Below are 25,572 nucleotides of genomic sequence, written 5' to 3'. Positions count from 1 at the left end.
ACTAACACATTACACTGCCCTTCTAAAATGCATCATTTATTCTTAATTTGGGTTTAAGTGAATGATTCTATTTGCAAATAGATTTAAGAGATAAACAAAGGAATTTTGTAGAGTAGTAATGTCACAGAATGGCAAATTGTTGAAATCATCACAATCAATTCTATACTTTACCTCAAGAGGATATTTTTGTCCTTCTAGACTATGTTCTGATCCATCTGATGATGCGTTGCATTTTCCCCAGTGAAAAGTGATCTTGCTTGCTTTGAATATGGTGTCTAACCCACCTCCACTCACATAATAATCACTTGTCAGGTTAATTTCCACTGAAAAAAATGAGAAAGAGGGGAAAAAATGGAGTGTGAATAAAAGATCCAGCCAAGGCATCTATAACTGTCATATTTCAGTTTTAGGTGCTAGAAGTTAAATATGACATGCTTATTTCTCTGTATTTCATAAGCAATTTGACAGGAAATTGATTACTTAAACTAAGTAACAAGTGTGGTAATTCACTATTAGCATGGAGAATATGTTTCATTTCATGCTGTAGTTCATAAAATATTAATTTAATGAAGTGCACTTCATTTCCTGTTATCTGAAACTAGACACAGAACTACACTAAAAAGCTCAGAAAACTGGTCTAGCCACCAGCTGTCTGTCTAAGAAAATAAATTCCTGAAGTACATATCTTCCTGAAAGGGTCTGTGTTTCTAACAAAAAGGAAAGTACACACCTTCCCCCCGTTTTCACCACAATTCTATATACAAATCATGAGGCAACATGACAAAAGAATATTTTTACCAGCTCCTAGGAGGACTGTCCTGATGTAAGACTCCTTAGCTGTGAAGCTTTCTCCCATGGGAAAAAGCAATGACAGGTCTTCAGCTAGACATAGCTGTACACAAACTGTAGATGGGACAGAGCATTTGTCTTCTGGAGAGAATGAGCAGGATGGGATAGACTGAAGCCCCACATTTTGTCTTTATCATCTCCAGCAACTGTGAACTGCTTGATCTCTTGATAAAGCAGCACTGATGGAGTTCATTTTCCCTACATTCCTTTCCTCAAAACTTTGAAGACCATTTAAACAAGCTTAGCATTTCCTTGAAAATACCCAGATTGCTGAAGATGAGAAAGATCTCAGTTCACTTTTAAGGACTTTAAAGAACATTTTCTCAGGGGCATTTTGAAAAGACAAAGCAATATTTATCTCAGCTATTAGGGCAGGTGGAAAGTAAGTGATTTGTGTAGTGATATGTAGGAAGTACACGACAGAAAGAACAGAAATTAGGAACAATGATGCCAAACTGAACTAAATCAAACTAAACTAAACTAAACTAAACTAAATAAAAAAGGTTGATCTAGGGGCTCCACTGGAACTGGTAAAAGGTCAAAGACTGTTGTTACAAGATACCTTCCTCCACACCCATGCCCGAAATAAGGAACAGCACTTCTAACAAGTAGCTTTTAGTTACTGTGTTCCTGGATTTATAAGTGGTTGTAAAAAGATTTGTCTGACAATTTAGATGACACCATAAGCTTTTTTCATGGCTGGGAAAAATAAGCACTTGTAGGTGTAAATCACTTCTTTCTAAAGTGTATTTCTAAGATTGGTAAAACAAATCAGAACACAAAAGCACACATTTCTCTTCTTTGACTGTTAGGAGGCGTCTATGTGAGTAATTCAGATGAAAGTTTCTATATTATATATGTCTATGTGTAGGTGAGATAAATCCCAACCTGAGTTTTTTGTAACTTCAACTCATCCATGAAGTGCTTTCAGATGAGTAGGTAATTTATTCATACTTTTAAAAAATCATTTTTGCCTACCCATTACAGTCTCTAGATATATAGTAATAATTACCATAATTTCACAGCAAATGCCAACTTACTGTTTAGATTTAATGACATTTCTATGATGGGATGATAGTCACGATGTGATTGCTTTGGCTATATCTGTCCATGCACATAATTTTTGTTTGTGTGATTTCTGTTTCATTTAGCTACTGTCATCACTGTTGTTATTTAATAGAGAAATTCAGAATACACCAGCTAAGTGAAATGAAAATGACTGAGTAAAAGTCCTTGGTTGGTTGTTTGTCCTATATCACTTTTCAGACCTCTTAACTCCAAACATGGAATCTGACTTTTTTACCTGTTTTGCCAGTGTTGCGAATGAAAGTATCTTCCAACGTTTCCTTTTCCCATCCATGGAATTTAAGTTTCTTCAGATTCACATTAACTTGGGTAAGGTCTTCATCTATATTAATAGGCGATTGTTTGGCACCATTACAGGCAGAATATTTCTTGCCCCAGTTCTTTTGGTTCAAAGTTCCTAGAAATCAAAACATGTGGGGTAAATACATTTAAATGCAAACTGGTATCCATACATTTTTTGTTGTGGTAATGTTAAAACATAATTTGCAATATGAGATCAGAGTACCTGCCCTTCTTTTAGACTTTGTCTGTAGCAATATTTAGCACACCTACCACTGATTCCTACCTTCAGCAGTTAAGTCACACTCTGAATACTCTAGACATCAACACATACATTCTTATGAATCTCTAAGGAAAGCATAAAACAACAACAAAACCCTCATGAACAATGTACATGAAACAAAAAAAGCTTTCAGATGAATGGAATCAGCATGCAAAAAACCATAGGAAGTGCTGGAAAACTATCCTACCCAAATAACTTTTAATCATACCAATGTTAATGTTCCTTTTGCCCAATGAAGTCATCTATCCTGTAAGGTTTATAAATATAAAGAAGCAGTAAGAAGTTTTAAGGATTTCTTACACAGAGTGGAAAACTGATTTTACCCTGGAAAAAGGAAAAAAGATGAGTGATGCTCTGTCTGAGAGCCTGGCTGTATGGCCCAGCTGTGCCTGTGGAGGGCTGTGCACTCCCACTCAAGCCATCTGTCCCCCTCTGCAGCTGCCCGGCAGAGAGGAGCTCCTGTGCTGCAGCAAGGGCCTTCTCCAGGGCTCCAGGGCTGTGTGGCATTTCACTGGGGCCAGTCCAGACACAAATCAGGGACACAGACAGCATGTCCTTCACCAAAGACTTGATTATTTTCAGGAAATGGACAAGTACTACACAAAACAGTATGATGCAGTAGCATCAGCTCTGACAATCTTTTGTTTATATAACATACTAATGTAAATGGAACGATATTTTGTGTATGTTAATGTGTTTCAAAACATATAGATATTTTTCCTGACAGGGATTTCTGGCAATACTTCAAAACTCTTGGCTAATTAAAACCAAGAGTTAACGATACAGATTTAAGAAAATGGAATTACTTCAATTAACTTCCCACTTACTAGCAGTTAAGAACTAATATTAGTGTATGCAGTGCATATATTTGAATTCTATTAGATATGTTGAAATAAACCAATGCTCATTTACAGGCCAGTGTGCCACATCCAAGTCTGTCAGTGAAGATTTGCTATCTTGTACTCCAGGCAAGGACAGCTCTCCTATTGCACTCAGAAAATTCATAGGAGGAAGAAGATATGCAGCCAGTCCTGTAACCATGACAATAGGCAGTAATACAAGATGCTCACCTGGATAGCCAGCTAGAAAGAAGCCTGAACTAAATTATTGAACAAGTAAAAGTCAAGCCAGTTACCAGTATCACCTTGCTGCATCAGAATTACTGCAGATGGTATCCAAACACATTTACTGCCTGCAAATAGCAGCAGAAGGAACTGGCAGGCACAACAGTCAAACAACCTAAAGGGAGATCAAGCCACAGGCTTATGAATGTCAGCATCCTACAGGTGGGTACTTGAGCCCTGTACCAAGCAAGCACTGGTCCCTTTGGAAATGGCACACTGGGTAAGCTTCCAGCTCCTCCTCAAGTCAGACTTGTCCTTTAGTTGTCAGTTATAATTTATCACCTGGAAAAATAATGCAATATCCTGATTTGTAATGCACTTTCACAAGAAAAGAGTGGCTAATATTTCATGTCTTTCAAAAGTGTCCTTTTAGAAATTCTCAGCTCAAGTCCACCAACACTTGGATATTAATCTGCTCAGGTCTTCTATAGTGAATTTTCCAACAAATAGTGAAGGCTTTTAACATTAAAAAAGAATTTTTTATTCTAAAAGAATAATTTAGAATAGTTAACTTTTAAACAGAAAAGCCTCCAAATAGGGTCAGAAAGGACACAAATCACAACTCTCAGCTTGCCCTATGCATTGTTGCAAACAGGCTCCTGTTTCCAGGTCTGATTTCAGACAGCTCAGTGATTTTCCAAGCTGCAGGAAACTCTTTAAAGCTCTCTCTGGCACGTTTCTGCCAGTTTGGGTTGAGACAGCTGCCCACGGCCATCCCTTGCAGTTAAGCTGCACTCCCTACTCCATGCTCTATTTCTTCTGCTCCTTTTGCCAAAGCCAAACACTTCCCCAGAGTCCTGCAGTTGCCCCAAGGCAGTAGAAATCTCCATTCTCTTTTCACTGACACACCCAATCCTGTAGCTCACCTGCAGTCTCTCCTTCAGAATACCTTTTTTTTTTTTTTCCAACATACATTTCTGTTATTCTGCTCTTCCCATCACTGACTTTAGAACTGACTAAAAACACTATTGTTTTCTTTTTCCCACTATGGTGCTTTTGGGAAATTTCATCCATGCTTCTTTTGATGAAAGACATTATTGCATTTTTCTTGTCTTTAAATTCTCTACTGTCTACAATTATGTTCAGTAAAAACAAGTAAATTAAGACCAGAAAAACTATAATCTCCTTCCAACGTCCATAGTTTTGTATTTTGTGGTTTTGTATGTAGAACTTGAGTTCTTCAACTTGGTAGTCATTACTTGTGGCTCAGTGTGTAATAAAGTCCTAACATGCATCTTGTGATAAAATTTGCAATCTTTGCTCATCCCAGAAGACAGTGTGTAGCTGTAGCATTGATAAAAAACTATGGAATAAAATGTACAGGAAATCAGTGGCAGGGTCTGATCTGAGGCAGGAACAAGGGGAAGCCCCTAAGGAATGGAGTCTGGGAAAGAATGGAGAACTGGAGTCTGGTCATGATGACCTAAATTACATTTGAGCAGCAAAATACATGTTTATTCACAAATTCTGCAAATGTGGGAGCAGATATTGGGTGTGTATATTAGCAAATAGTGCTGAACAATATGAGTAGCTTTATAGAGGGAAACAGTTGAGGTTGAGGACCAGATGTCCATACCAGATGTTTTTCAGAAGGTTTTTACCTCAGTCTAGCTCTATCTGGTCCCGTGGGCTGTATGCCCATTGGCTGCTTAAGGGTATAAGGTACTCTCCTGCAACACAATTCCTGTTTGGTACCAGGTAAGATGAACCCATGCCACACACACACAGTGAGACAACCCTATCTTGCAAACCAAAGCTTAGTAAGTGGGGTGCAGACAAGACATTTTCTTCATAATCCACTCCTGATCTGAACTAAAATATTAACGTAAATTCATCTGGTGTAGACAGCAGGTGGTGGAACTGCTGCAGTTTATATAACTTGCTGAAAACCAAAGTAAAAATGAAAGAACCGAATGTTTTTAAACAAGAGCAGATTGTTTTACTATAGGTGTTATGATGGAAATCATAAATCAAAGCTGTGCCAGCCATTTTGAAAAATATTGTTGAAACTCAGCTTTGAAAATGAATTCTCCCAAACTGTGCTTTGGAAATCTGAGGAGAACAAAAATATGCACAATATATCTTCAAGAGTTCAAGAGGAAGTATGTTTGTCAAAGGTGTCAGATCTGAAAAAGTAACTGGGAATTCACAAAAAATGGAAATAAAACTGAACAAAGTAGATTAAATGGAGGCTGGCCTGTACCATAACCTTTACTACTCTTGTCCAGGACAGAATGTCTGAAGAAAATTATCCTAGCCTTTCTTTCTAGGAAATGTTCATATCTAACTCTGCTCCTCAACCTTAGCCCCTGTGATTCCACTCCTACAATGAGCATCCACTTCTCTTTTTGGCTTCCACTTCAGCTCTCACTGACAGAAAGAAACAGAGGTGCTGGAGTGTATCTAGAGAAGGGCAACAGAGCAGCTGAAGGGTCTGGAGTCCAAATCTTATAAGGAGCAGCTGAGAGAGCTGGGGCTGTTTAGCATGGGGAAAAGGAGGCTCAGGGAAGACCTTTAATGAAATAGATGCAAACCTTAGGGTTTATTTTATAGATGAAAGACAGCAGAAAAGAGAGATGGATTCTTTACCTCTTTCTGCCTCTCCATTTTTCATCAGCCTTTGCTTTCATGATGTTAAAATGACTTCTGTAGATATAGATTGGACACACATAGGAGATTAAAGATAACCCCTCTGTGTGGACTGTTAATAATGGATTTGCCTTATCAAAAATGTTATTGACTTATCACTTTGAAATGTTAAGTGATTTCAATTATTTATTTTTAGTAAACATGTTTTGTCTAAGATATGAAAAACCAGAAATAAGGCCACACAAAGATATGCGTACTTACACTGGGACAAAGTTTAAATTTAGATGCCAAATCAATATTGCTCTGAACTCTAAAATACAGAATCATTATACCAAATGTTGCACAATGCACTCTGTAATGCTCCAGGGCAGAATGATTTTAGTTCTCAATCTGGATGAGTGCACTACTGGCCCAAAGAGAGAAATTCTGTCAATATGGGTCTTGGGAATCTTACTACAGCTTGTATTCCAAAGGCTATAACATAACACTTTGCATTCTAGGGAAACATTATGGTCATCAAAAAATGGATGACTCAAATTTCACATATTACTGAGTAGAAGGCAATGCTTCTGTGTTATCTTGATCTTCACTGGAATGGTTTTAGGGTTTTGTTTTTTTCCCCTCCAAGAGCCCCAACTACTCCCACAACCTGATCATGATCCGTCTCGTAAGTTTATAAAAATTTTTAAGATTGGAAAATTCATGAATTTAATGGATGAAATTACTTGCCCAGACAGAGTTGTAACTGCAAAGAAGGAGTTTTGGCTTCCAGGTTTGGGCTTAGCCATTTTTTTATGCCTGTCTCAGTGATGCAGTTGCTTGGAGGTTTACCAACACTGGATTTCTTGCCAACATCTCAGTCAAGTTTTCAAAAATAAAATTGTGCCGGTTTGGTTAGAGAGAGTTAGCCCACAGAGTAGATTCAGAAAAATTTAATAGCACTAAATTAAAGTTCAAAGTTCAACACTGATAGAGTAACTTGCTTATAAATGAGCAGAAGTTAAATAATATTTACCCCATGGACTTTTTCTGTCACTCATACAGTGACAAAGAGATTAATTCAACACATTTTATCATTGTGGGGTGTAATATCTTAAATAAACCAAACAGAATCAACAGAAAATTCTAGCTGCTTTGCAACCAGATGCATTCATGCAAGCCAAATCGTCTAATCTTATTCTATTTAGCACCTTATTCATAATTTTTGTATCTAAATATCAGCTTACCTAGACTGTGTCTTGTGCATTGTGTCTATGTGCACATAAACATGGAGTATCTGTGAGAATACCCCTAAAGATGGCACAGCACTAACCTGTAGTTAGCTGAACCCTATCACCTTAATCTTTCCTGCTCCTCATTTAAAATGTCCTAGACCACTTACCTCTTATTAAAATCTGTCATAGAAGATGTGTCAGGAAAATACTCATGAAACATTTTGCTATCTTCAGACTGTAGCTATTTCTTCCATTTTTGTTTGCTTGTTTTTGGAACATAAACTATATGCTTTTTCATATCTACAGTCACAGAGACATTGCTCAATAAAATAGTCAAAAACCAACCAAGTAAGAAAAAAATGTTTTGTTTTTTCCACTTTATCACCAGATAGAATAAAATACAGTTGTTGAGATACAGTGAAAAATTAATCAGTCCTATTAATACAGTGGCTATCTGTTATTTTTTCTTCCTGGAACTCAGTCTGATGATTCATAGTTAGACTAAGTGAATTACTGAGCAAAATGCATAGGAAGATGAATGCCAGTGGACAGCTTTCTTTCATAATGGCAACTGTTTGCTGTTCCTCTTCTTTCATTGCCTAAAAGGTCTGGCCATTGCAGGCTAGTTAGAAAATATACAATCAAATACTCCTGTGCTAGAGAAATACAGATTATCACAGATGCTTCATCTGCAGGGCACTCAATGGGACAGCTGTTCAGACTAGGAGAAGGATTATGGGAGAAATTCAGCCAACCTTTTAAGGTTTTTATTATTATTCTTATCTTTTATTTTTTATTATTCTTATCTCATTGCTGCTGAATCTGCATATAAGCGCACCTGGAGAAACATGTAGTTATATATAATGAAACTTGCCACATAATTTTTTGTAATTACTGTAATGTTATGATCTAAGCAATATGTTTCAACTAAGTACTAAGGAAGGCAGTTTGGTACAGTGCCAAATGAGAAAATGTCCACTAAAAAGTAACACATTCTTCCTGCTTTATTTAATTCTTGACAATACATGAAGCCCTAATTGGGCTTCATAACTTCTAACCTTGTTCCAAGGAATTCAGATTGTAGCAGTTATTTCCTTTACCTTCAGCAATACTTCAAAGCATGACACTGTATACAACACTGTGGAGTGATGAGGATCATTTCAAGATCACAAATAACCAGAACTGAAAACAGAACTGCAATACATGGAACTGGCTTACTTTTAGACTAAGAAATAAGCACCAAGAAACATGGCCTATAGCTTATTTTGATATAACATACACACATTTTAATTAGTTGTCAATGTGTCATGACAACATTTGTTCTCCCACATGAGAGTGTTTGGTCTTCCACAAGAGAGGACTCCCCACCTTTTTTTCAGCTGTTTCACATGCTGCTAGCAGGGAAGGAAGAATAAAATGGGACAATCACAGGCTTAGGCCTCTCAAGCCACCCCTGATTTGGAACATAAAAGCAACATTTTTTTAAACATGGTGTGGCCCCATGAGCAGTTCATCTATACTTCCTAGAAGGAAAGTTACTCCCAAACATATAACTACTGTACACAGAGCAAGTGGATGTTTATTGTCTTTCTGTTGGTGAACATGGGCATAAATGAAACTTATGGTGGTATCTCCCTCTTCCCCATATCATGCAAGTACCATTTTATGAGAAATGGAATGGCTGTATATGAAAGAAATTGCATAGACTCAAAGGTTGCACCAATTTAAACAGGCCTAAAAATGCACTTTTAAGGACTCTCAGCAGGAGAAAAGAAAGAGGAAGCTATAACCTACTTCAAGCACAGCATTAAGCACCTGTCTGACAAGTGATAGTTCATACAGTCCCAGGAGATGAGCACAATGAAACTCATCTTCAGCAGCAAGAAACCTCATTTTTGCTGGAGTACAGATCATCATCTAAGTCTAATGACTCGCATTATGGCACATTGTTAGTCTTCACTTTTCTCTCCTCATTATTACAAAGTAGACTCTGCTGTATTTTAGAAATTATCTTGCATGACAGAACCAGGCACTCCAGGCACACTGTTGTAAAGAAACAAAATGCAATGATGAATTTTAGAATAGAGTATATAATCTCCTTCTCAGCTCAGCAGATCTAACAATATTTGCTTTCACTGAGAAAATCAATATAGTCTCCTTTTCCCTTCTATTCTGGTATCACCTCCCTCCTGTCCTCTTTCTTTCTTCTTTCTTTCTCCTGCTCTCTTCCCTCTATTCTCCCTCTCTCTTGGACCATTAAATGTTAACAGGCAGTCTGTTTAGTTCCATGAGAAGTCCTGTTGTGGTATAGCATAGGGGCACTTTTTCCTATTATCAAAAACATGCATTACTATGTTGCTACCATCTAGGAAAAAAACTTGGGTCAGCACAAGCCTATCTAGAAGTGTAATACATTTCATAAAGGCTACAGTCATGAGTTCTGATCCAAAGCCTCCTGAATTATAAAAATAATCCACAAGTAGGTTCTCTGGGCTTTGAATCAGATTGGCTGTGAGCATATAAAACATTGCTATTGAACAACAGTAGTGGAACTGTGACTGCAAAAGTCCCACAAATAGCCATCAAAAAGGTCAGCATTTAACTCTGAATAGCAAAAAGGCATTTATTTCAGCTGTAAAGAATAACATAAAGATGATAAAAAGCAAGGACCTAGATAGATATAAACTAAAGCAAGACGAATATAAGTAGAAAAGACTATTGGATCATTGACCAGGGAGTCCTAGAGGCTGCCTGAAGAAAAATTACCCTAATGTCCAAAATGACATACCAGTAATTCTGGTTCTTTGCTCCCTAGGTTCTCATTTTCACACAGTTTCAATTTTTATAAAATGAAGCTCCTAAATATCTCCAGAAGAACATAAAACCATAGGAAATTTGGATTACTTTTAGCATATTTAAGCAGGATTTCGTATCACACTTCTATGGGAATTTCAGTACACATTCTGTTTGCATAATGGTAAGGATAAATTGAGGTGATGGGCAGAAATGTGTTATACAGAGTTATATTGAGCTATATTTCTTATACAGATTTCTTATACAGAGCCGTAGCTTATGTGTGTTTATCTACACAATTGCTTCTCATATTTTATTTTCTGCTTTAGAAAGACAATTCTAGTTCATAAAATAGCCTTTTTGGCAAGGATTTTTTGACTACAATTACTAAAAACTTTAATTCTCTTTCCCTTACCTCCCCAAAATAAAATACTTCGTAAAATGTTAAAAATCAACCCCCTCCTAACATTACACAAACCTTCCTTCACTAATAGCATTATTTTATTTAGATTAAATATAATTTCAGCATTACCATTATGTTTACATTTTGTTCAAAAACTTTGTACAGATAATTTTAGAACTGCCATAGCAATGTTAGTGGATGTACATAACTGTTCCTCTGATAATCCATGTTAAGTTTAAATAATACTGTTACCTGATTAGACTTTTTGAGATTATCATATCCACAAAAACACTCTTTCTAAACTCTTCCACTGAGAGATATTTTACCCAGTCTTGATGCGATAACAGCATTATGTAAATTACACAGCAGACATTTCTTTCAAGTACTTTTTGCATAAACAAGTTGTGCAGATCTGTTTTTCCCTTGCAAGTGTATAAAAAATCCTAACCATCTTTTAAAACCTTTCAGTACTAAGAACTCTCAAAATCACTTTCAATGCTGAGTAGTTATTCTCAAGAGTGCAGAGCTAAAAGCTATTCAGCAGTAGGTGCAATCCACCTCAGATTTGGAACATGCTGCCATTGATAAGGTTTTTCCTTCACAATTTTTCCATTCTCTCCTACAATGGAAAATGTTTGAAATAAGGATGGCACCAGCATCAGCTGGACAGAGGTACACAACTCATGCATCTTTGGGCAGTTGTGGTCTCACATCTATCTCAATCAGCCAGTAAGTTCTTGTACTTTCTTTAGCCTCACTGTGATAAAACTTACCTAAAAAGTCTTGCTGCTTTTAGGGGCACAGCTTTTTACTTCATATTTTCTGAAATGAAGAATTCATTGCATTGCTTGTGTTCAGAAACAAATAAAAACTGTTGCCTACCTATTCCACTTAAGACAAAAGTTCAGAGTGAGGAAGTTTTCATATCAATATTAAATTAAAATTCGCTATTCACTAAATTCTTGAACAGTTTAGTACTTGGGTTTTTTGGTTTTGTTTTTTTTTTTTTTAATTCATGGCTAATACACAGAACTACACAATCTAATATAAAATCTTCTTCCATGAAGATTGCTATATCATTTTTCTTTGTCATTTCTCCATGAAGAAAATATTTTTTCATATACATACATAGGAAAGTAGAAGAGGATCTGATAATCAAGTTTCTTATTTTTGTCACATTATTACCTAGGGAATAAATATATAAAGCACAATTTTTCACCTGCAAATATTACATTTTAACTTTTTACTAAATAAAGCATTTATGCAGGAAGAGATCTAGCATAGTTTATCACAGTGGAATAAATTTCAGGAATGACTCTTGGTCTGTTTATCTGCTTTAATCAAGAAGTTATTCTGACAGGATCGAGAGTAACACATGTTATTCCTGACCCACTAACATCACCTAACCATCAAGTGTCTCCAGTGCAGAGCAGTAATTTTCTTCTGCACAGAATTATGCTATCACTCACATAAAGGATATTAGTGAGTCCTCAGAGGGGACTGAATGCACACAAGTAACTTCAGTACCAAGTCATCCCCAGTACTGAATCCAAACACTTATTGATTTGTAGGGGGAGATTAAATTTGAATGAAATCTTACCTATCGCTGCTTCTCCTTTCATTCGCACTCTTGTTGGAAAGTATCAATTTTATACTCAGGAAGAAAATTATACTACCTGAAACGTCTTCTCTTGAATTTAAATTTACTGAATTCCTCCAGACTAAAAATTTTTAGACAAGAATCTTGTCCATTCAGTGTGCAAAGAGTTGGACAGCCATAACTGAAACAGGTCTGCAAGTTGCAAGCTGTTGGGACAAAGTCTCCCCAGTAGATGTCTATTGTGCACCCAACTGAATTGCAGTTAATCAAAGTAAAGAGACCAAGTCACATTACAGTTCATAGATACTAAAATTTTCACCAGAAGCTCCGCTAAATATTCTATCACTGTTTGTGCCCTAAGACACTGTCAATTTGACTAAGCTGAGGAACCAAAATCAAAGCCGATTTTGGATAGTCATCCCTTGCCACAGTCTCCCAAGGCACAGATCCAGCTGCTATGGGCTTAGTGAGCACACAGCCAACAGCACCAAGGGGAAAGCAAAGCCCTGCAGCTGTGCCTCCTGCCCTTCAGGAACATTCAAGGCAATGCCCATTTTAACACAATATCCCAGCAGTTATAACTAGGCAGTATATTCAAAACAATGTAATTATGCTCTTCAGCCAAAAGAAAATTATTCATCCTTCATATTTTGCATTTTCCATGATAACGCATGAGAATAGTTAAAAGGGAAGGAGAACAAGTAATCTTCATTCATTCTGCCAGTGCTGCAACATGGTGAGGCTAAAAATTCAAGCATCATTGGGCCTTAAGAAGGTAAGGAGGGGGATGGCTGGTTTTGTAGCCCAGCAAGTGGAGCATCCAGTAGGGAAAGAGCAGGGATGACACAAATGGGCTGAGGCAGGCATCTTTCTGCTAACTGGTGTATTCTGAAGAAAATAACTCCCTCTTGTGCTATTTATGTGCCTAATGTAGGTGCCTAACTTTAAATTGTGAAGTTTAAGAAGATACACCTTCTCTACCATTAGCACTATTCCAATGGGACACAGTAAACCTTTGCGTTCTTGAGAAGCCTATATAGAACTTACTGCAAAATTCTTCAGCTTCCACTGGCACACATAAACCCTAAATCAGTGTCTATTTCTTCTGTAGTATTTCTCTGGTCTTTTGGTTCTCATTTGAATTAGGTCTCAGCCTCACAACCAGATCGATGTGCACAGTCAGCTATTCTGGTCACAGAACATACTGATGGCCACAAAACACCTCATGTATCATTAGTCTGTTCATATAAATAGATCATATTTCCGTAGCAAATCAAACTCCAGTTAGAGCAAGCAATTGTTAAAAAATATTAAATATAATCAGCAGTTTCTAGTTTTTTTATAGTTGCTATTCCAGCTCAATGGCTAGTGTATACAATATGGCAACAAATAGCACTGTACATTTAAAGTTTTCTGACACAATTCCATAACTATTTAATCATAGAACCATAGAATGCCAGGTTTGAAGGGACTTCAGTGATCATCTTGTTCAACCTTTCCTAGCAAAAGCACAGTGTAGAAAAGATGGCCCAGCACCCTGTCCAGCTGAATCTTACAAGTGTCCAGGATGGGAAGTCCACCACTTCCCTGGGGAGATTATTAACAGTTAGGAAAATGTCTGACTGTTCTCATTGTGAAAAATTTTCCTCTTGTGACCAAAGTCACAAAACTTCTATTGACCTTAATTTGCATCAAATTATGATGCCTAATTACTATATTCTCAAACAAGAAACTCAGGTTGCATATTGTCATAATTTAACCCCAACCAACAACTAAATACCATGCAGCTGTTTGCCCACTCCCCACACCCCAGTGGGATGGGAAAGATAATCAGAAAAAGGATAAAATTCATGGGTTGAGATACGAAGAGTTGAATTGGAAATTACAGTAAATTACAATAGTAATATTAATGATACTAACGATAACAGTAATGAAAAAGGGGAGAGAAAGAGAGAGGAATGAAACCCAAGAGAAACAAGTGATGCACAATAAACTTGTAATCACTCACTGACCCTGTTCCCCAGCAGCAATTGGCTCCCAGCCAACTACCCTGAGTTTATAGACTGAGTCTGATGGTCTGTAGGGAATACTACTTTGGCCAGTTTGGGTCACTTGTTCTAGCTCTGCTTCCTCACAGGTTCTTTGCACCTCCTCTTTGGCAGAGCATGGGAAACTGAAAAGTCCTTGACTTAAGGTAAGTGCTACTTTGCAACAACTAAAACATCAGTGTGTTATTAACTTTATTCTCATACTAAATTGAAAACACAGCACTGTGGCTGCTGAGAAGTAGAAAATTAACTGTATCCAAGTCAAAACCAGGACACATGAAAAATAATTGAGAAAATTAGAGAAGAAACCTCACCTAGTTTATGCAAAGTATAAACCAACCATTTGTGGGAGTCCAGGGCATCCCTCTCTGGCTGACCTGGAAGGTCTGGGACCCTGGCAGGGGGCCAGGAACCCCCCCCTGTACAGAGCCCCGAGAGACACTGTCTCTGATCTCTATCCATGGAAAAGAGTTTTCAATCTTACAGCATGAATTACAAGCTCTGAGTGTTTGATATAAGTAGTAATTAGTGTGGTAGTAGTAGTAATTAGTAATGGGCACAAAAGTAGAATTTTAGGATTCTAGATAAGAGGTTCAAAGGAGGCAAGATGGAGGAAATTGGGCGTGCATTGTCCTTTTTCTTCTTCTTCATGCCCTCCATGTTTCACTGTGGTGTTGGCATTTTTCTGTTGGTTTAGGCTGGGGACACACTGTTCAACATGGGTGATAGATATTGGCGTGTTATTGTAAATATAGCACACGTAGTTTCTAGTATAGATGTTTGTAACATCCCACTGAGGGGCAGAGCCCCACACGCTGTCCTGCAAGACAGACCTGCTGCAGGTCAGAGAGAAAATATTTTAGATAAGAAGAAATAAACAACCTTGAAAACCAGCACCAGACGAATTATGACTCCTTCTTTGGCAGCTGGGCTGAAGGACAGAGACTTTCTACAATCTCAGGAGCATTTAAATATCACAGATCCCGACAACCACTTACTGGTTTGAAATATTATTTTTTCTGTAAGAATTTCTCTTTTGCTTACCATGTGTACCCTACACCCTACCACAATGCATCTCCTCTCTCTAATTCTTTGAGGATCTGTGTATGACTTCTCCCTAATTAGCGTAGCTGTGGATGACTAATGTAGGCATTGATTACAATTGGGGTGGAAAAAGTGGCAAAAGGTTATGATCATTAAAGAGGAGATACAGCACCTGGGCTTCTAGCTAAGGCATATCACACAGGCAAGACATAGAGAAGCCCAAGTACTGAATCTTGATCTCTTGGTATAGTTTCGAAGGTATGAAAAGGTTAATCTCATTCTTGAAAAATTTGCACAACACTACACAGAGATTTCAGTCTAAGGGACTGATCAAAAAAACCTATAGATAAATTACAGGATTCTTCTGCATCAATTCTAAAATAGTGAATAACGTATTACATTAGAAGAAGGTGGGAGCTTGGGGGTGGGAAAGCAAGGCAAATGAACTATGTAAATGAAAGTTTCTGAGAAAATGCAGAGACAGATTCTTGCATATGTAATTGTGAAAATAATTTCTCTCTGCTGTAGGCAACAACAACTTTTCCCTTCATGAGAACAAGTTCTATCTTGGAATAATACCCAGAATCTTTTGTTTCCAGTACAGCCTACCTCTCTGTGGGGTAACATCAAATCTGGAAGACTCAGTGAGTGGAGTTTCCATGGAATTGTTTCTGCAAAGAACAGATGTTTTTGACTTCACAGAAAATACTGCCAGTTTGTGACTGTGAGTCACAGAAGATCTGATGAAAACCATTTTTTTTTCTATATCGCCTGTACTTTTTCTAATATCCTGTCACACTGCAGTTCTGATAAATAGTTCCTTGACTCATTGTTGTCTTTGAATTATTCTGTGGAGATTTACCATTGCAAACTTTTATTGAGACTCACTCACCCTTATAATCTCTTAGCTTGCCATGTTCTTTTAGTTCCTTCCTTCTCTGGTTTTGTAATGATCTGCCTTTTGTGTGAGATTCTTACTTAGAATCAAAGAACCACAGAACAGCTGAAGGTGGCATGGATCTCTGGGCCTCATTGTACAGCCCCCCTGCTCAAATTATGTCATCTAAAGCCAGTTGCTTAGGACCAGGCATTCAAATATCTCCAGGCATGCAGATTCCACAATTCTGGACAACCTGAGTCAGTGCTCAGTTCCTGTCACAGGAAAAAAAGTGCTTCCCAAAGTTTAAAGAGAACCTCCTGTGTTTCAGGTTCTGCCTATTGTCTTCACTGGACTCTCTCTAATCACAGAATCATAGAATCAGAGAATGGGTTGGGTTAGAGGTGACCTCAGAATCATCTAATTCCAAGCCCTCTGCCATGGACTGGGGCACCTTTCACTAGACCACATTGCTCAGACCATCAATACATCCATGACTCCAGTACTGAGGAGTCCAGAACAGTACTCCAGGTGTGGCCTCGCCAGGGATGAGTATAGGGGAAGGATCACCTCCCCCTTTCTGCTGGCAGCACCGAACCTGGTGCAGCTCAGGTCAACATTAACTTTTTTTTTTTTTTTTTTTTTTTTTTTTTTTTTTTGTGCTGCAAGGACACATTTTTGACTCATGACCACCAGGACTACCAGGTCCTTTTCTACAAAGCTGCTTTACAGCTGGCTATCCCCCAGCATGTGCTACTGCCTAAGGATCTTCCTTCCCAAGTGCAGGACTTTGCACTTTCTTATGTTCTTCTTCATAAAGTTCCTGTCAGCCCACTTCTCCAGTCTGATGAGGTCTCTCAGCGCTCCTCAGAGCTGTACATCATCAGCAGTCTTGCTGAGGGTCCACTCTGCCCCATCATCCAAATCACTGACCAAGACAGACAGTATTATGCTTTTCCAGTATTACTCTTTTCCCATTATGCTGAACCTTGTAAAGAAAAAAATAATATGAACTTGTTAAATCAAGTCAGAAAGAAAATGTCTTCACCAGAACTACTTAAACTCTATCAGAGCCAAGAGCTCCTGAGGTATTACAAGTACTCTGCATGACCATCCCGGCCCTCTCTCATTTGTGAGATGAGTTGAGTACACTACTCCACAGCTTGGAAAATCATATTCCATGGGCACATTGGCAACATCAGTAGGCACTGAAGAGCACTATTCTTGCTTCTGCACTATCAACCTGTAATATTACTGCTATTCCACCAAACTGTAATACTGAGGGACACTCTGAGGGTCTCATGATGCTGTCATTCAGTCTCATCAAGGAGGGATTTTTGTTGACAATTGTGTCCTTGTCCAACTTCTTAGCTGAGCAGAATTTAATTAAAACATGTCTCCTGAGAACACTTGATCACTGTTCAAATAATCCTCAGCTTGCAGACACAGAGCACTAAGGGAGCTTTACTCCCTGCCCTTGCCCACTCTGCATTCCCATGTCCTTTGACTTGGCTGCAGCTGTATATCTGCATAAACTCCCCCCTTCATATTAGGTCTGACAACTCCCTCTTTGATAATACGTAGAGCCTGTTGAAAGAGTGTAAAGCTTGATCTAACCTTTAATTTGGTACATAATTTAATTTCATATTAGGACAAACAGTTGCATAAGATAAATATTACCATTACACATACCATAATGGTTTCCTTGTTAATGATGCTGCTGCTGATTGCTAAAAATTTGGCAGATGTCCTTCTCCAGATGTGCTACTTAAATAGCCATTTAGGATAGAGAATTTCCAATCCTCTGCATTATAATTTTTACAGTTCTCACCCTGTACACAGTGGGCATTTTATGGAGCACAAATACGTAAGAACTTACTCCATTTTAACTGGTTTTGAAAACAAAATGTTTCTTTACAAATACTGCAGGAAACAAAGTGTCATTGGCAGTATACTGTTGTCTCTTTTGTATCTGGCCAGGACTGAAACTGTGGTAGCTGACACTGAAAACTTTGCCAATTTTCAGCTGCAGTGGCTAATGAGTGCTTAAGAGATAACTTAGGAGACAGCTAAAGAAAGGGAGAACTTGCATTCAAGAAAGGTGATTAGTGTTGTGGGTTCCTATGAAGCATTAACTTTACAGCCATGTTCAAGTCAAAAATATTTTTGTTCTCTCCTCCCTACTGAGAGAATTGTATCAAAAAGGGTCATCAGTTTGCAAACCTGGCATCTACTTACATTGTTTAAAAATCTTACAAGACTCCTATTAGCATAATGAGTCCTGACATATATTTCCTAATTTGCTGTATGATATAACTACTGTGGACAACTATAATCATACTCCAATTGCTGCTTTCAAAAGAGGTTTTTAAAAATTGCTCTATTGATCTGAGATGTAAACTGCATCTGTGATGGTATAAACAATATGTCCTGTGGGACGACAACATTAATATTTTATTACTAACTTCCTGCATAGCCTCCTACATGAGCTCTGGAATGTAAAAACAACCTTCATTGAAGGAGAGGAGGAAAAACAAAAAGTGAGTATATAAAAAAATTCTGAGAAATATTTACTAATTTCAAGATTGCATAAGCTGCATTTCTACTTAAGATGATGGCATTTAAACTGCAGGTTTGCTGCCCTGCACAGCATTTAGGGTAGGGGAAGGAGGACAAGGGGCAGTCTGAAGTTTTGTCTTTCCTTTTAGGTCTTGTTTTTTGCCTTTTACTCAGAGATAATGCACTGTGTTTGGTAGTACTGAGACAAAAATTCAGGCAAAGGGCTGTCCATTCTTCCAGAGGTATCTTCCAATGGCAATGTTTATTTCTCCTGGTACCATCCAATCCATGTTTATTTATTTATTTTCACCTCCTGAGCTATATTTATATATACATTATAGACGAATAATGGATATATAGAGCTATATTTATATATACATTATAGAAGAATAATAAAGGATGCTCACTGCAAAATCAAAACCTGGTCAGTCATTTTCAAGAAATCAGATTACTTGGCTCGAACAAGCACATTTGTCATTTGACATCACATTGTCTATTTTTAGAGGATGCTTTCTCGTGAGCATCCATATGCCATTGTTTTACTCAAACAAAAAGAAGGAACTGAGGGGAAACATGGGCAGAAGTTTCTGGCCATCTCTCTGCAGCAGTGCACAGGCTCAATGCAATATATCTAATACCTCTGGTGAAACACGCTACGCAGCCAAAGGCAAAAGGACTTGAAGGGGAGAGCCAGTGTTCATAAATTAATTGCCTTTTTCTCTTCACTGGCTATATTGAAGGCCACCTTTCAAAGGTCAGTCCAAATGTCCAATCAATTTTTTCTTAATGGCAATGGGAATGATGGCCACAGATTTTATTCCACTGCATCTGCACTAGTGATTAGAGCACTGGATGAGGAAGCAGTGACTTGAATTTTTGGGTTTATTCTTCCTGAAAGAGTTATGCCAAGATATTGAGAAAAGTCCTAACCAGTAAAAGAGAGAAGTGTCCATCCTTTTCAAGAAGGCTGGGCTGCTGAGGCCTCTGGGCAGCAAAAGACCTCTGCTGTCAAGCTGAAAAGAAGCCTGACTTCAACTTGTGGTTTCAGCATTTAGGGTAGGGGAAAGAGGACAAGGGGACAGTCTGAAGTTTTGTCTTTCCTTTTAGGTCTTGTTTTTGCCTTTTACTCAGAGATAATATAATCTGAGAGATGGGGAAGCTTCATCTGGAACCTCAATTCCAGTGAGCTGTGCTAATTTGCAGGAAAATTGCACCAGGTTGTGGGAAGAAGAAAGGAGCTGTACAAGGTTAGATAAGACTAGTTTCAGTTCATGTAAGGGCCTGCCACTTTGTAGACTCTAAGCTGCAAATTTATGTGGAATGGGCAATATGGAGAGTACAAATATGTAAAAAGAAAACCAAATGTATCCCTGAGGGGCATTTCTAATGGAAAAATATTGCTTGATTGTGTATTTCATTTCACTTTAACTAATTAATAGCAGTGGATGCTTCATTTGAAAATAAAGAAGTAGACAAGTGATACTTGAGCCTGATGAACATGATGCCCTTACACAGAGATAGACAGCACTGCTCCTCATACACACCAGCACTTCTGTGCTCTGCTAACAGAAAATACCCCAGTGATTCCTGACAACTAGAATAGTCACTCCCCGGTTATAAAAATACATCAGAGGGAAGAAGAAAGATGTTTTGGAAGTGACAGAGACAATTTTTTCCTGACTGCACCTCTGCCTTCAAATCAGAAAATTGAATAGGCCTGGAAATTACCGTGTCTTAAGTTCCCAGTAACCTCAAGGGACTGCATAGCTAGAATCAGGTCCTAAATTCATATATAAATGTATCTTAGGCTAAAAGAGCATCTGCTTACATGTAGTCCTCTAATGTACCAGTTTGCAATAAAAACATGCAAAAAATTTACAGGGTCATGTCAGTGCTCTGGGCTGCTCAGAAAACAGGAAGTAGTTTGTGTTTTTAAAGAACATATACAAAAAGTTTGCAAGGATATGTGGATGCAAGCCTGACATTTTAAAAAGTGACTACAATTGTTTTTTCTAGATCTGCTCTTGTTGGGTTGGTTTTGTTTGTAACTATTCCATCTCTAGGCATAAGTTCTGGCTCCATTATGCAGTATCATTATGACACAAAAAAGAAAACTAACATTATCCTCGTAGGGACACAGATTCATCATACACCCTAGTGCAGTTACCTCTGGCAATATTATAAGTAATGTTTCAGCTAGGCAGAAAGCAAAAGAGTATGACATGAAAGAAAGTGATTCACCAACAGCAAATGCGTGAGCACCAGTGATGCACAGCGATACTGCTGAAGGAAGCTGTTGGAGGTGTTCTGAAAGAGCAGGCTGGAAAAGCTGATTTCTCATATTATCTCATTAAGATAAAATGTGAATGCTAGAGCAAACACAAAGCAGCCACTAGAAACTACTAGCTGAGTGAACAGGTGACTCAACACTTTGTGGGCTTTGTGAAATAGGGCCCTGCTAGTCCACAGGGCACACAAATGCAGAATAGGATAAAAGCAGCACAAATGCAGACTACTCAACCCTCAGGCTCCTCTGACAGAGAAGTCAATACGTTCCAGCTGCTGACAGTACAGATGATCCCAGCTGCTAAGTGGCAGAAGAAAGAAAATACTGCCTGCCTTCAGTGTTCTGACTGCAGGCTTGTAGTTGTCCAAGAGATAGAAAATTAAATCAAATTAAATTAAATCCATTTAATCTCAAATTATCTGCAACAAATGTCCAAAGAAAAGCAAATTATTTTGGATTTCAAAAAGGCATCCAAAAGTTTTGGAAGAGTAAGTGATTGATAAAACCCACAAAAAGTTATGAACTTAGAGTTACAAGAAATCTTCAATGTTAAATTTGAATTGTAGGTGCAAATCAGGCAAGGCTCAGAAACAAGTCTGAGTGACTTAAGAATTTACTTTTCTCAGACAGAGGTTTCCATCCTACTGGATTCTACTGCAATTTTATTCAAAATAATTACAGTAGTCTAAATCACCCAGGTAACATTAAATTATTTCAACAAATATTTTATGTCAGGGCATGGTGTCAAGAGCTTGCGCAAGAAAAACTTGCCTTATACAGAAACTGAGTTGATAAAATAAAAGCTACCTCATCCTTCCAGAATCCAGATCCAAAATAAGGACTTTCAGAGAAAGTCAGGCTATCAGAGAAATGTTGTGCCTTTTTTTTTTTTTTTTTCCCAGAAGAGAGAACTTGCACATTTTTCTGTGTCTTTTTATTAAAAAACCTGATAATTTTGTCTGGAATACTCCCTGCAGACCCTCCTCCCACAGCCTCAAAATATCAAAATTGAGGAAATCACCCAGCATAGAAAACAATTTTCTTAGACAAATGCTTAATGATTAACAAAGTCGCGAAGGTTTGAATATCTGGGTAATTTCAGGAATGGTTGGTAGTATTCTCTTTGTCTAAGCAATGATGTAGACATGAGGTGCTGTTTGAAAGATGATTAAATTGGGTCTTATATTGCCCCAAAGCATCACAGATGTGCACGACTGAAAGGTCATCTGAGTCCTTTCCTTCATTACAGAATCAAGTTTAATCAGATTTAATAATCTCTCACTAATGCTTGTCTTCCCCATGTTTTGGAAAGAACTTCAATAAGAGGGATTCCACAGCCTTCCTAAGCAACCTGAATGGAGCTACTCTCACAGTTATATTTTCTTATGACTGCACCTCAGCCTTTTCATCTGCAGATTAAACTGATTCAACCTTGTCACTTCAGTGGAATTGAGAACAACTGACAGCTTTTAAATATTTGAAAAATATTATCCTAGCCCCTTTTCTACACTAACTTATTTCCTTCAGTTATCTTCCAAGGATTTTGGGCTTTCTTAGGCACCAATCATTCTTTTTGGTTCTTCTCTGCACCTTCTCTTAATTTGTCACTGTCTTTTCTACAAGTGTGTAGCCCAAGGATAAATACAGAAGTACAGCTGAGATATTCCTAGCGACAAGTAGAGCAGAATAATTGCCTTCCATGCCTTATACATCATTCCTGTTAATTCACCTCAAAATGGGACTGCCTTTTCTGCAACAACAACATATTGTTAATTCAGATGCAATTATGGCTAACTGCCATACAGCCACCTAACCAGCCAGTACCTATTTTGCATCTACATGTTTGATTTTCTTTCCTGGTGGGAGTAATTTGTGCTTGTTGTTATTACTTTATTGACAAATTCTATTTTATTAATTTCAGAACATTTCTCAAGTACATTTTGAATTCTTATTACATCACCCAAAATTCTTTCAACTTCCAGCATGATGTCTTCCATGAATAGGCAAATGCCCTGCCTTTTGTTACCTGAGATGTTAGTGAAAATAGTGAAGATCACATCTAGGGCGATTTCTTGCATATGTCTTTAAAGGAATTATGAAACTATTTTGTATTCTCACATTACCATAAACTTTGTGAAAATCTACATCATTCTTGATTGTGCAGAAAAAGCTGTATTTGCTTGCATCATTTTGAATCTCGTACTACCATAGACTACAACAATAGCTCTGGAAAGTGCAAACTTAGCTGTTCATCTTAGAGAGGTGCCAAATATGAACTTTCATGACAATTTAACATCAACATCAATTTTTACTGATGATTGACTTGGCAGAATAAAGCCAAGATATAAGATAATAAGACTGTAATTTTTCTTGGAATGTAAAATAATGAGTGGTCTGCATAGCAACAGCTAATTGCTGTTGGTTATTATGAAGCGATTCCTCACCTAATTGCCAACTACTCCTAGTTTTGCTATGATAATTTTTAGAGTAATCTGATGATTTTTTACACACTGAAAGCAGAATAAAGATTTGCACTCAATTTCTCAGTATTTTTCCTACTCGCTCCATCTTTGCTAAGATCCATACATAAAAATTTTGTTCAGAAACACATTCCACTGGTAATGTGATATAAATTGGTTGTAACTATAAGGTAGGACTGAATTGTAGTTTAATTCTATGTAAAGGGATATCATTTTCACTGATTTCAGTTGGCTTTAGTTCAGTCAGTAACACTAAAGTTTGAAATCTGAGTATAGGTAATTAGTAGCAGTTGTAAAATTGTGTACCTACTTAGCAATAATTTAAATGTTATTTACATAGGACTTTATCAAAGAGATTTATCTCTGGGTGATAATAACATAATAAAGGTACTAACTGTATATTAAGTAGGCATATAATTCATATAGATTATAAATCAATGTAGTGATGCTTGAACTGGAAATAAACTTATGACATAAGTGATATTTCACCTAAAGTATAGAATATTTTATAAGCCAACTTCCTTATATTGACTCATGATCATAAAGGCAGTGGAGTTAGAGTGAGGCTGAATGTGCCTGTAGAATTTGAATGACAACACAGATGACTGTTAGGTAATTTCAAAATTGAGATATCGTGGAAGAAAGAAAGGAAATAAAGAAAGGTAAGGAAGGGAGGAAGGGAGGGAGGAAGGAAGGAAGGAAGGTGCGGAAGGAAGGAAGGTGCGGAAGGAAGGAAGGTGCGGAAGGTGCGGAAGGTGCGGAAGGTGCGGAAGGAAGGAAGGAAGGAAGGAAGGAAGGAAGGAAGGAAGGAAGGAAGGAAAACTAAAAGTGTCTGGAAAAGCAGAAAATCTGTAAATTTTTAATTGTGCTGAATAGATCACAAATTGTTACCGTATTATCTTGTTACTGTTATCACCCAGCACTAACAACTCAGCACTTTCGCAGTGAAAAAAGAAGAAAAATAGCAAGCAGCAGTAAATAGGAAGTACTAGGCTGTGTGTGTGCAGGAAGCTCTGGAGATTCTCAGTTTTGCTAATTTCACCTACTGATGACATGACATGTGAAAACACACCATCACAAGGAGGTCCAGTATAGCATATGGGAAAAACAGCTGACCTTGAGAAAAACAGTATTAAATACGGCATGAAATTCAACAATGCAATTTGTAAAGTGATACATTTAGACAGTAGCGGGAGTTCTTGTTACTAATAAGAATCTCAACATAGGAAAAACATGGGGGAGGAGGAGAACCAGACCATGTCTGACAGTCTCAGAGGGCTGTAAACTGACGGAAAGACAGGTGTGTACTGAAGCTCTAACCATGCTAGAGCAACTCCTAGTAAAGATAATGAAGCATTAATGTCTTTGCAAAAAGTCCTGGGGACAGTTCATGTAGGATAAGTGCATGAGATGTTGGTTTAAGACAAAATAATTTTAGATGAAACATAAATGAGCATAAAAAGCTAATGCAACAATCAAAGGGGGACAAGAGACTAGATTATTGTGGTTTAACTTAAAAAACTAACAGGAAAGGGATATCAGTGCAGGCAATTTTTGCCAATAGAAAGAAACTCCCTAAAGAACAAAGAAACAAAGCAATCAATTTTACTAGAAGAACCAGATTATCGCAACAGTACACTAATACAGCTAGCTTGGAAAACCAAATCAGTTTGGCTGGATGGCCAGGTACAAAGAGTGGTGGTGAAACTGGCAGCCAGTCACAAGTGGGGCTCCCTAGGGCTCAGTACTGGGCCCAGTTCCATTTAAGATCTTAACCAAGCATCTGAATGAAGAGCTCAAGTGCGCCCTCAGTCAGTTTGCAGATGACACCAAGCTAGGCCAGACTACTGATCTGCTGAGGGTCAGGAAGGCTCTCAGAGGGGTTTGGACAGGCTGGATCAATGGGCCAAGGGCAACTTGATGAGGTTCAACAAGGCAAAGTGCCAAGTCCTGCCCTTGGGTCACAACAATCCCATACAATGTTCCAGGCTGTGGCCCAGTGGAAAAGGACCTGGGGGTGCTGGTTGACAGCCATCTAAACATGATCTAGCATGTGC

At 37.9% G+C, this 25,572-nt stretch overlaps 1 protein-coding gene across 4 annotated transcripts in view; it reads right to left on the bottom strand.

Moving 5' to 3' along the window:
* PTPRZ1 (protein tyrosine phosphatase receptor type Z1) overlaps positions 1-25,572 on the bottom strand; it is a 136,599-nt gene that overhangs the window by 55,677 nt on the left and 55,350 nt on the right. For all 4 annotated transcript variants that reach the window (XM_053977903.1, XM_053977907.1, XM_053977905.1 and 1 more), the window contains exons 3-4: positions 2,153-2,332; positions 172-323 (exon numbers count right to left, since the gene is read on the bottom strand). In XM_053977903.1, the coding sequence (XP_053833878.1) occupies positions 172-323; positions 2,153-2,332 (332 nt within the window). The remainder of the gene's footprint in view (positions 1-171; positions 324-2,152; positions 2,333-25,572) is intronic.

This window comes from Vidua macroura, chromosome 5 (genome assembly GCF_024509145.1).
Source record: "Vidua macroura isolate BioBank_ID:100142 chromosome 5, ASM2450914v1, whole genome shotgun sequence".
Classification (NCBI taxonomy): domain Eukaryota; kingdom Metazoa; phylum Chordata; class Aves; order Passeriformes; family Viduidae; genus Vidua; species Vidua macroura.
This window is presented reverse-complemented; position numbering and strand designations above follow the sequence as displayed.